General features: G+C 39.8%; 2 protein-coding genes across 4 annotated transcripts in view; both read left to right on the top strand.

Annotated features, from left to right (window-relative positions):
- Nucleotides 1–12,604, top strand: part of LOC121891932 (nectin-2-like) — a 933,424-nt gene that overhangs the window by 395,717 nt on the left and 525,103 nt on the right. The window lies entirely within an intron of this gene.
- On the top strand, nucleotides 1,326–12,438 carry LOC121891929 (sodium/myo-inositol cotransporter-like). Of its 3 annotated transcripts, XM_042404632.1 has the most exons (7): nucleotides 1,326–1,412; nucleotides 3,401–3,641; nucleotides 8,552–9,097; nucleotides 9,293–9,362; nucleotides 9,495–9,693; nucleotides 10,673–10,800; nucleotides 10,894–12,438. In XM_042404632.1, exons 3-7 carry the CDS (start codon nucleotides 8,732–8,734, stop codon nucleotides 12,129–12,131), a joined length of 2,001 nt encoding a protein of 666 aa, XP_042260566.1. In that variant the 5' UTR covers nucleotides 1,326–1,412; nucleotides 3,401–3,641; nucleotides 8,552–8,731; the 3' UTR covers nucleotides 12,132–12,438. The 3 variants fall into 3 exon arrangements, with proteins under 3 accessions (XP_042260566.1, XP_042260565.1, XP_042260564.1); XM_042404631.1 differs by having other exon boundaries at nucleotides 3,401–3,621; nucleotides 8,552–9,362; XM_042404630.1 differs by having other exon boundaries at nucleotides 8,552–9,362.

The following is a 12,604-nucleotide window of genomic DNA, read 5'->3' as shown; positions in this document are numbered from 1 at the left end:
TAAATCTATTTTAAAAGTCCCAAATTCTTGCTCAAAACTCAGCAGAAAAGTTCACTTCTAATATCTTGTAACTGTTCCATTAAAGAGCTCTTATGGCTTAAAGACAAGGATGGATAAAAGAGGTGAGGAGGCGTTGAACATTAAAAACAAACGCACAAAATATCCAGATTTTTTTTTTTTAATAGGCAAGAATCATTCTTTAATACATTTGTGGATCTTATTTGGGATAGCACGCACTAATGTTGCTTTCCACACCAACATATGCTGTGTGTTTCTATCACAGTTATCTGTCAACTACTACTTTTTTATCTAGAATTAGATAAACTTTTTATAGGACCTGAACCGTTAGACCTGTTTGGTAATCCATCATGGTCTACGGTTTAAACACAGTAGCCACATACTGTATGTGAGACTACCTACTTGTTTTAGTTAGTTTTGAAAGAAAGAACTATTGACCGGGATTTCTTGCCAAAATCTACTCCTTTTTACCAAGAATATCTGCAGGAATGCAGCATTTTTAGTATGTAGGTGCTTGTGTTTGTGTGCCAGTGTGTGCTGAAGACTAACATTTTATTGAAACAAATCTGCCTTTTCCAAAATGTATTAACATTGCTACAAAATACAGAATAGCGTTCGTGAAATGCAGTTATTACGGTCCTGAAATTTACTGAACTTTCTACTGTGCAGCTATTTCTTACAATTACTTTTTTATGGGCATTTGACCCATAGAGAAATACTTTTCCAGAAAAAATGCCACAAACCCCATTTAACCCTTTACAATAGTGGTGTAGTCAGCATGACGGTCTGCTCCCAGAAGCCCTCCACCTCAATTTCATACAGTTTATGGCTTGTTGTTTATGAAAAGTGCAAAATCATGGTGTGTGTGCAGAAAGCAGCACTTTGCTGTCATGGAAAGGTCACTGCTGTCACGGTAATGGGTAATAAGGTGTTAATGGTCAATACACACAAAGACAGAGACACTAAACACACAAACAAACACCTGCGAATAAAATATTTTGCATGCATTCATGTGGTGACATTAAAATAAAGTCACGCAGGCATACAGGCAAAGTTGTGTGCATACTTGCAAACCACACACACGTACACATATACACAAAGCAGTACACATGCAGGCATGTGTAGACAGTGCGCAACTCAGGCAGTGTTCACGTTCTCATGACTCGCACATCCTGTGAACAGGTGGGTTTATAAGTAACGTGTGTGTGTGTGTGTGTGTTTTCCTGTTGTCCATACATATGTGTCTTTATGTTGGATGCACGTGAGCTCCAACAAGCTGCATGGTGTGCATGTCCTAATTGGAAAATGTCCAATGTCTACTTTTTAGAACAAAACGACAGGATCTTTGGTTGACTGATCAAGCCGTGTCCTCAAACTAATAGAGTGAATCACAGGTGCGTGACGGGTATATCATGAGACATCATGACAATAGTAGACAAGATGCCAAGCAGGATGATTAAGACTGTTGACAGAAAACATGTTGAAGAATAACAGAAGACTTTGGGACGTTTCATCAGGAAATGATTAAGACTCCTTTTATAAGTCTTGGATATAGTGTGATATCCAGATATAAGCATTGCTTTAGCTGAAGGGACAGAAAAATGCACTCCAACACGTAACTTTTGTGTTTAATTCAATCATTTCAAAGTTATATCCACAGATATTTTATAAAAATGAAAAAAAAAAGATACTGCATAATGGATTAGACATGTAGCAGGAACTCCTGTTTCAATATAAAGCAATCTAATGCATTAGCTTTGCAGTAAAACCTAACTTTATAACTTAAAATTTGTTAAGTTTCAGGGAAGTGTTGAATCAACTTGTTATTTCGGACACTCACCTTTTATATACTGTTTATGGGCTAAAACCCCAAAAAGATACAGCTGTCCTGTCTTTAAAAAAGTAAGGATATATTTAAAAAAAAAAAAATAACTACAATGTTTAAAAGCAACTGTCAGAAATAAAAAAAAAAAGTCAGGATTACTAGGCTATCTGGTTAACTTTGCTGAGTGAGAAACCTGGAACTCCCTCAAATCTGGAAACATGAATTTAAGTTAAAACAACTACTGAGTTTCACTTGTAGAGTATCATAACTGATTTAGTAATTATGTCAATCCTGTTTACATCTATTATATAAATGTGAGGTTTAATTAACTAGCTAGTAGTGGAGCTATGTGGCTGGCTAGCGGTTGGGTGCATATATGAGAGTGGTATCTGTTTTCTCTTTTAACTCAGTACAAAAGCAAGTAAGCATATTTTTCATAAGGTCAAATTAATCATCATTAATCATATTGAATCATTTCAATAGTTAGGTTTCTTTGTGCCAGCTTCTAGTGCCCATTAGAGGAACTGCAGCTTAAAACACAATATCTGATTTCTGATCATCACTTTTTCAATGCTAATCCGCTCATTTTTAAATTATTAATTGGTTACTGTGGTTATAAGGCTCACAGTCTGTGTCATTTAGCAGTCACTCAACACTGAATGTCATCTGATCAAAAAGTATTTCCTCCTTAGTCGTCCAAAGGGAATTTTCTTCAGGCCTCAGTTGACAATTGGCTTTAAGGCCTTTATTATTGTAGCTGTATTTACATAGTAATTCCTAGAAGAAGAAAAAAACAAGTGCTTGATCAAACCTGTTTTCAGAGGCATGTGTTGACCCTCCTCCTGGTATCAGTGTTCCTGCTGTTGCAGCCACAGTGAGTTTGTTTTGTGATATGTTGGTGAAGAGCATGAGGAAAAGTGACATCAGTGCAAACTCTACACTTTTTTGTTGTCTTCCTTTTTATGTCTGTATTTGAGTCCTATCTCTTGTTAGCAGCATTAGTGAACTGGGACAAGTTGAATTCCTGTCTAATACTTGAAGCAGTACTGATGCACAGATTTTTTGCACCCTTTGACAGATGAAGGTCTGAGTGAATGTGGAAGTTAATCAGTCTCAAAACTCAACCTGATTTTGACACAGGCTTAACTGCTTCTGTCCATCCTGCTTAATAAAGACATAAAACTGCTGTTAGGTAATGATTAATGTAGCTTTAATGTAGTTTGGTTGGTTTAAAATGTCTAAAATATGTTTATAGTGTGAGAAAGGGAAGTTATTTGGATGTTAATGAATATTAATCAGCAGTGTGATCAATCTCTGTTATTCACTCACTGGTGTTCACATTTATCATATTTTTAAAAACGCATTACCTTCATTTATAGTCCTCAAAAGACCACATCTTTATATATATTCTTATGATATTTTATTTTTAATGTTTTTTGGCATAGATTGAGCTAAAATGAATGAAATAAATGAATGTGAATGCAGGAAGTTTGTGCTCAGTTGATTAGATTTGACAGCAGTTTAGATGAGTTTACTCTCCACTTTATTCCTGCTCAGTGACACATCCCAGCACATCATCATCATCATCATCATCATCATCATCATCGTGAGAGCGCGAGCAGTGTGTCCTCCCTCCACCCAGGTGATGATGCTGCAGCTGTGGGCGGAGGCTCCAGCTCCTGTTAAGAAGCTGAGGACCCTGCAGCCATCACCAGTCTCCGGCAGAGAGGCAACTATCTACCATTAAAACAAACTGGGAAGAAGAGACGTTCACGGAGGTAAATCAGACATCCAGCAGGTAAATCTGACGTTATTTACTGTTTAAAGTCCGGCTTATATATCGCGATAGAAAATCAAACGAGCGAGTTTTCGTCCATAAATTCTCAAGATCAAAAGTTGTCGAGAATAGTTGTGTCATAGACTATGATTAATTTAGGAGGTATTTCTTAATTTCAAATTTTAACACTGTATTCACTACTAATGCCCACAAACATTTAACTTGTAGCCTGGTATTAATAACATGTTGATGATATTTGAATATTGTAGCAATATAGAAAAGAAAATTAACGTGATTAAAATGTAAAAGAAGACCACTGATACAGTATATGAGTGTTGTAAGAATATCATAGGAGACAGTGCAAATGGACACTGTCATGTGTGAGAAAGTCCCTTATATAAATCAGAAATACTACAGTATTGTGTTGTAGATAACTAAAAAATCTGTAATATCATAAAGCACAGCAACCACATACTTAATAGCCAACCAACTGTATTAGAGTATATTGTGTATGTGGTGCCACAGTATTGCAGTAATACTAGATGAGCCAAATAACAAATGCAACAATATCATAGAAATATATCAAAAAAAATATCTTATAAATCCTTGATACAGTGTCCCCTGGAGTATATAATAGGAATATTACAGGAAACATGTTGCAATATGACAGATATACTAGAAACTCAATTTCAAACTCACTAAAGAGTCCCAGTCACACTGTGTTTCATGTCATTTAGTGCACATGACTAGCTTTGTTAGAGGTCTCACTGCCCCGCCCCTTTATTATTAGAGGCTGTTATGTAATCCCAAATTACCCAGCAGCAACACTGACACTTCAGTATGGATGCAGCGTTACAAACAGCAAGGTTTATGGCTTGTGATCCACCCACACAGGTGTTTTCACTTACTTTTCCTAGTTAGACTCTTTGTCAGGACTGTGTAGGCGTGTAAAGCCTGCAGCTTATTGATGTCTCTTTAATCAGGAGGGTTTGGGCGGGAAAAAATAATAGCTTTTATCATACCTAGTGGTTCGTTAGGCTTGGTGACTTCATGTTATCCTAGCATAATCCTAGGCTCCACCCAGCCTCAATGTGTGCAGATCAGGAAATAATAATCAGAAAATAAAAGGAAACACCTGTGTGAGGTGCAGGACCTTAAATCCTTAAATGCTCCTCCAGAAGAAAAGAATTACTGTAGTGCATTAAAATGCTACTAAAATACATGTAATTCCCTCTAAAGTAAATAGAAGTCTTGTCAAAAGTTGTTCAGTGACAGTTTATGTTATGAAACCTTCCTGTTGGTACAAAACAGGTTTGACAGAGGTCCCCTAATTGAACTTTTAAGAGCAAAGAATAACCTCAGATACCTTGATGCTGGAAACTAACCCTCTATTTACCCAGTATTCCCTTTAAGAAGTCGGTTATCCTTGTACAGTACACATTATTTTAAAACAACATTGACTCTACTGCAAGTAGCATCAGGAGTAAACACTGTACCTAGAAATATAGTGGGTCCTGTTTACTCTGGTGAGGAAATGTCACTGATGATATTGTCCCCAACCGTTTACACGAGTGAAACATTTCCCATTGGCTGCACTGAGCTTAAATAAAGCTAATAGAGTGAAGCTGTGTGTGGAGAGATTTGGGGCTTTTTACAAAGACTTCTATACATTCATACAGTCAACCCCCGCTATCCTCCACAGACCAGAGCACTCTGCTCAGCAACAAACACAAACAACAATCCTGATGCTGGACCCTCATACTACAGTCCTGAATCAAGGCGAATGATGGCACTGCTAACAGACACTACAGCTAGTAGTTACTGGAGAGCAGCTGAAATGTGTTCCTTTACTTCTGCAAATATCAGTACGCTAGCTTGTACTTGTGTCTTTTATGTCACATGATTGGTCTACCATAAGTTGGCCATGGGATCCCTCAATCATTATACTTCAGATATAATGTTAAAGGAATACTTGAGTTATTTAATATCACACCTTTCATAAAGTTGGAGAACTAACAAAAGACAGATTTTTAAAAAAAAAAAAAGTGAAACAGTGCAGGCAGAGATATCCTCACTTTTGCCACCGGTATGGGTCACTTCATGATGCAACTAAATACTACCTTTCATTAGACCCTGCCTGCCTGGTAAGTATCCACATATTAAACTCCAGTTTGTAATGCAGCCTTTCCGTTAAAAAAAAATACAGTAGTCTACAAGCCCAAGCTGAGATAACTCAGACTATTTTGAGATCTTTTTTTGCATTGGGGTTAAGTTGTTCATGGGGCCTCATTAAACTACTAAGAGGCTCTGGATCAGTTGAGTGAGGTGTGAGAGTCCTTGCCTACACCAAAATCATGTCCTGATTAGAGTAACCACTCATCTGAAAGTAAAATCACACAGTGTATGGATTAAACCAGAAGAGACTACAGGTATGCTAGCAGCTTTGTGAAGTTGTACTTTCGCAGAGCAGTTTTTTAGCATGCTAATATGCTCATAGTGACAGTGCTGTGTTCAGAGTAGAGTCAATAGAGTCAAAATCCTTTGAGGAACATGAATCTCTTTTATGAATATTACATGAATATTGTGCCATCCAATAGTTGTTGAGATAGTCTAAAAAGATTGGGCCACCACTGTGGTTGGTCAGTCACTTGGTCTAATTCTTATAGTAACTTAGTCTTTTTGTAAAAGTCACTATGAACGGAGCTTTGAATTGTCAACATTCAGAGACCTTAGAAATTCAATTTGACTTTCAATTTGCTTATGAAGACCTGCTATGCAGGTGTATCAGAAAGACAAGACAGGAAAGAAAAGAAATATGCTTTTATGAGTTTACGCAGAGCTTGCAGGCAGTATTAGGCAAAATAAAACAAAATGGCATAGAAAAAATGGATTATGATTATAATTACGACCTTCATGAAGGCAGGATTTTTTTGCCGAGATGTTGTATTATATTGCATTGGTTTTATCTATGTGTACCTAATAAACTGCAAGTGAGTTGATATCCAACATGTTTTTGTACAAGTTATTATCATTTGCATACTTACCATAAACTTACTATAAATCTCTTACATGTTGACACTTTTGGTTTGTATTTTATTTATAGAGGCAATAAATGCACAGTAGATAATAACAAAGCAAAACAAATCATTTAAAAAGATGTTTTAGTTTAAATCAAGTTGACTTTGGACAGACTACAAGAGGCATTGGCTGATTGCATGTGTGACAGGAAGATGATCTTTCTGTAAATGCTCATGAGGGGAGGGCTTGAAAAATGATAATGTTCAATCATTTTCCTACTTATTTCCTTTGTCGTAAGTAACCATTAAGGTGACTCAGTGGGGTTCCATGGTAAATATGAATTTCAAGATAAGGACTTCCTGTAGACAACCAGTATATGACTGATACAGCCAGGTTAAAAGTCGAGTAAAAGGAAACCAATGAATTGAAATAACCTGAATATGTAGCTGGACATGCAGAAAACTCTTTCAGGGTTAGAGTTAACTCTGTGTCAGTAGAGTAAATGTGAGGTTAGCTGGCTTATTATAGTTTAGGCCCTGTTTATACCTGGTATTAACATCTGTCTCGGGTGATCCGATCACAAGTGGACAGCTTTAAGTACGTCTGTTTACACCTGGCATTAACATGCGTCTCCACGTGCATCTTGGATAACCGTATCTCACTTCCCCGCTCTATATGCAAATAAACACGGACATCATTTCCGTTCGCAAAGACCAAATTCGTTCGTTATTAACCGGCGAAAGAACCGGATTGCCACGAGAGAGAGAGAGAGAGAGAGAGAGAGAGAGAGAGAGAGTGTGTTATATGCAGTGATCTCCCCGCAGCTGCGTCTCTCCATTGAGAGAAGCTGTGCGCATTTACCATTTACGCACGAGACACAGCAGCATAACTTCATTGATTATTTAAATCTCCGACACGCCGACAGCAGCGGTCAGGATCTAATGTTAATAATGTTCTGTTTTCTTCTACACATCAAATAGGTCAGCTGTTACACACACACAGTCCACGTTCATACTGTTTGTAGTAAAGCAGCCGCCCTCCTGATAAATCCTGAGCTCATCATGTCGAGCAGCACAGAAAAACTAAAAACTGTCGTTATCAACTTGACAGGTAAGAAGAAACTATCCAGCAACATTTAGCTTCTGAAATATTTTTTTAGACAGACAAGCGAAAAACAAGTTAGTTTCCAGTTTTGGTTAAATTACTATCCTAACTGTCGATTTGAAGAGTGAAACCGGTTAGGGGAACGGGAAAAACAGGAAAAAACGGGAGGTGGATTACGTTTTTTAATTTACATGAAAAACAAATTAATTTGTTTATTCTGTTATCAAATAAGTTGAACAGCTTTGGACCCGGAGGCAGTAATGCAATTCCCTGCCTAGTCTGCCGGAAAATAGGCTAGAGAACGTTGGTTGAGTAGGCGGTCCTTCAATGTGGTCCAGGACGCATTGCGTTTACATTGCCAAATGAATGTGGTCACATGCGGCCCAGACCACCACCGAATGTGGTCTGAGTGATCGGATCTCAATCCGTCTTCAATGCCTCTTGGGTGCGTTTACACCTGTATTTAGAGCTGTCCCCTTGTGATCGGATCACCCGAGATGGATGTTAATACCAGGTGTAAACAGGGCCTCACAGTATATGCAAATTCAAATGCTGAACTTGGCTTGCAGAGAGGGAAGCAGGAGTTTCCCTCAGGGCCTAAGTGTACCTGCCTTTGCCAGCATAGCTGCGTTACCAGCAGGTGCTTATATACTATTTTAATCAGTGAGTATATAAATCGACAATAAACGACAGTGTGCCCCATGCATGAACAGGTTTCTTGTTGTATTATCCATTAGTTTTACAGGTTACAGCATGTTTTGCATTGCTTTTGAAATAACATTTTGTTCGTCTGTTTGTGTTTGTTTCAGGATCCAGAACACAGATGACAATTTCCTTTTATGGCATCAACTGTCAAAACCCACTATTGCAGCACTATTGCATTTTATATGTAGTGTCAAAACTAGATATAAAGTGCAAAGGAACAACAATTCTTCAAATAAGTCAGAAATTAGATCAGTTCTGTTAAAGAGCATCAAAAGTGATCAAACATGGCCACCATGGAAGCGGCAGACATCATAGTTGTAGCAATCTACTTCATCCTGGTGCTAGCGATTGGCTTCCTCGCCATGTGGAAAGCCAATCGGAGCACAGTGAGCGGCTACTTCCTCGCTGGTCGCTCCATGAACTGGGCAGCTGTAGGAGCTTCTCTGTTTGTCAGCAACATAGGAAGTGAGCATTTCATTGGACTAGCTGGATCAGGAGCTGCTAGCGGCTTTAGTGTGGCTGCTTGGGAATTCAACGCACTATTATTGCTCCAGTTGTTAGGCTGGGTGTTTATCCCTGTGTATATTCAGTCTGGAGTCTACACTATGCCGGAATACCTTTCCAAACGGTACGGCGGGAGGCGACTAAAGGTATATTTTGCTGCATTATCTCTTGTCCTCTACATCTTCACCAAATTGTCTGTGGACCTCTATTCTGGAGCCTTGTTTATCCATGAATCTTTGGGGTGGAACTTGTATCTGTCAATCATCCTGCTCATCTCCATGACGGCCTTGCTGACCATCACTGGGGGCCTGGTTGCTGTCATCTATACGGACACGGTCCAGGCGTTCCTCATGATTGCTGGAGCACTCTGCCTCACAGGCATCAGCCTCTTCAAAGTGGGAGGACTTGAAGGTCTTTACTTACTGTTCTCCTTTTGTGCATCATACTTAAACCATTTACACCAAGTAATTAATTCAACCTTTCTACAGTTTTATGTGCATATTATCCCATGTGTTAAACCATGTCTTGCCATGTCATTTTAAGGGGTGAGGACCAAGTACATGGAGGCTTCTCCAAACATCACTGCCATCTTTCTGTCTTCACCCAACCTGACGTATTCTGAAATTTGCCACCACCACCACCTCCACCCAAAGCAAGATTCTTTGAAGATCCTTCGAGGTCCGAGGGATCCAGACCTGCCTTGGCCGGGTTTCTTACTCGGCCAGACTCCTGCTTCTATTTGGTACTCATACAAGTCTTTCCATGTGGACTGACTCCTTTACTGGTTCACTTCCATGTAGTTTTGTATGTGTAAATATTTATGGTCCATAGATTTATGCTAATCCACCTGGCCATTATTTTTGTACCACTGTCAGGCAAACACATTCTGCTTGTCATTTTGGTTACTTCATAACCTTTACCATGGGGTTACCCCCAGGACAATCTATTACAATTATATTTTTTGTTCCATTCAGCATTTTAGCCACATCACACTGCAGCGTTTACCTACCACTAGCAAGGTAGCAAGATAGGACATTTAATTATAATTATGTTTATGTAATTAAAGAGCTAGCATCCATTTAATTTCCTGTGTAAACAAAAATAAACAATTTGGGACTGTCTCCTGAACAGTAAGTAAGCTTGTCTACTAGCTTATCAGTGGAGTTATCTATTAAGCAAGAGTGTCTAGCCACATTAGCAGCTTTATAATGCTGTACTTGGGTGGTGCTTTGAATTATATGTCAGCATGCAAACATGCCTTAACATGGTAACATTCACTAAATAGAAAATGTTAGCTAATGGGAATGTTATCAGCGTTGCAGATATTTGGTATAGTATTGGACAAATTTAAATTTTGACCTTGCTATGATGGTGCTAAGTGAAAAGTTCATCAATTAAAATTCATGAATGTGTGTACCAAATTTCATGACAATCCATCCAATAGTTGTTGGCCTCATGTTGACACTAGAGGAAAGGGGGATCACCAAAGTCAGTAGACATCATCCTCTGGGCTCCATGAATGTCTGTACAAAAGTTCATGGCAATCCATTTAATAGTTGTTGAGACATTTCAGTCTGGACCAAAGTTGTGAACTGACTAACCAACATCCATGGAGCCACAAGTCACCCTTTGGAGTCAGTACAGACAACACAGATAATGGGGAATGGAACCAGTGTCCTTGATAATTGTGAACTCTTAAGTGTCCTTGCTGTGTATTCCAGGTACTGGTGTGCAGATCAAGTGATTGTACAGCGGGTTCTGGCAGCGAAGAACATTGCCCATGCCAAAGGTTCTACCATCATGGCAGGCTTCCTGAAAATCCTGCCCATGTTCATCATTGTCATCCCAGGTAGAGTAATCGATTGCTTTATGAATGAGTAACACCTAAAATCATGACTGTTGACTCACAAGATGACTGTTTTATTTATCATCATGATTCCAGGGATGATTTCCAGGATCTTATTTGCTGATGAGTTGGCGTGTATCAGTCCAGAGCACTGCATGGAAGTGTGTGGTTCTGCAGCTGGCTGCAGCAACGTGGCTTACCCACGACTTGTCATGTCCGTGATGCCTGTTGGTCTCCGTGGCCTGATGATGGCTGTCATGATTGCAGCTCTAATGAGTGACTTAGACTCCATTTTCAACTCAGCGAGCACCATATTCACACTGGATATTTACAAAATGCTACGAAAGCAGGTGTCATCCAGGGAGCTGGTGATTGTTGGCAGACTGTTTGTGGTTTTCATGGTGATCATCAGCATTGCCTGGGTGCCAGTCATCATCGAGATGCAGGGAGGCCAGATGTTCTATTATATCCAAGAAGTTTCAGATTACCTGACACCACCCATAGCTGCTCTCTTCTTGCTTGGCATCTTGTGGCATCGCTGCAATGAGACAGGTGCCTTTTGGGGTGGGATGGTAGGGTTTACCCTTGGAGCACTCCGTCTGGTGTTGGCGCTGGTTTACCGCGAGCCACGCTGCAACCAGCCTGATGAGCGGCCAGCTTTCATCAAAGATGTCCATTTCATGTATGTGGCAGGCATCTTATTTTGGGTGTCAGCTTTAGTGACTGTCATTGTGAGTCTCTGCACTCCTCCACCTGGAAAAGAACAAATCAGAACCACTACTCTATGGGGGTTAAACAAAAGAAAGAGGCTAAAACAACAAGAAAAAGAAGCTGGAGAAGACATGACTACTTTGAAGCCTCTAAACCATGCAATCTTAAATGGAAACACTTTGCTCGGTAAAGAAAAGTGTCAGGACCACTCAAACAAATTCAAAGGCATTGAGGCCAATCATGAAAATGCTCAGCAAAGCAATGGTCATGCTATTGCAGTCAATGACATAGAAATCCGTCCAATCCAGAATGGCCACTCACTGATTTCTGACCCTAAAATGGTCGAAGAGGCAGGGGGGATAGGAGTGAGGGATGGGGACGAAGAAGAGCAGGGCTGCTTTGGAGGAGGAGAAGTGGAGAGTGGGAAGTGTATGAAAGTTTTGGAGTGGTTCTGTGGTTTCCAGGAGAAACCATCTAAATCTCAGGTCATTACAGTTCAGGAGCAGGAGAAGATCTTGGATGAACTTCTCCATGAACCTCCAAGAACCAAAATCATCCTGAACATAGGACTGGTGGTGATTTGCTCTGTTGGGATCTTTCTCTTCATCTATTTCTCCTTATAGGCTCCCTTAATTCCAAGCAGTGGACCACGTTAGTCCATAATCTACACACAGGAATGGTCTGCAGGTAAGCTGTCCTTCAGTTTTCCCTGAAGTTTTCATCAACAAAGACCACGATGAACAGCAAAACAGCTGTTTTCTAACATGAGAACATTTTGTTAAATTGCAATTTGCTATATACAAAACGTCTCCCGTATACACAGTCAAGGCGTCTGTTTGGTTCTGGGCTGTGGCTCAGGACGTAGAGCGGGTTGTCCACCAATTGGAAGATTGGTGGTTTGATCCCCAGCTCCTCCAGTCCACGTGTCGAAGTGTCCTTGGGCAAGATGCTGAACCCCAAATTGCTCTCGCTGACTGGGCTACACGTGTGTGAGTGAGTGTGTGAATGTGCATTAGATTAGCTCCTGATGAGCAGGTTGGCACCTTGCATGGCAGCCTCTGCTATCAGTGTATGAATTTTTGTATGAATGGGTGAA

This window comes from Thunnus maccoyii, chromosome 24, assembly GCF_910596095.1.
Source record: "Thunnus maccoyii chromosome 24, fThuMac1.1, whole genome shotgun sequence".
Lineage (NCBI taxonomy): Eukaryota > Metazoa > Chordata > Actinopteri > Scombriformes > Scombridae > Thunnus > Thunnus maccoyii.
The sequence above is the reverse complement of the archived record's forward strand: the minus strand, read 5'-3'. Positions and strand labels throughout refer to the sequence as shown.

Coding starts and splice junctions, on each gene's coding strand:
- LOC121891929 (XM_042404631.1), top strand. CDS start 8,732: ATGGCCACCATGGAAGCGGCAGACATCATAGTTGTAGCAATCTACTTC. Junction 9,363..9,494: donor CAAAGTGGGAGGACTTGAAG/GTCTTTACTTAC, acceptor TGTCATTTTAAG/GGGTGAGGACCAAGTACATG. Junction 10,801..10,893: donor GTTCATCATTGTCATCCCAG/GTAGAGTAATCG, acceptor TCATGATTCCAG/GGATGATTTCCAGGATCTTA.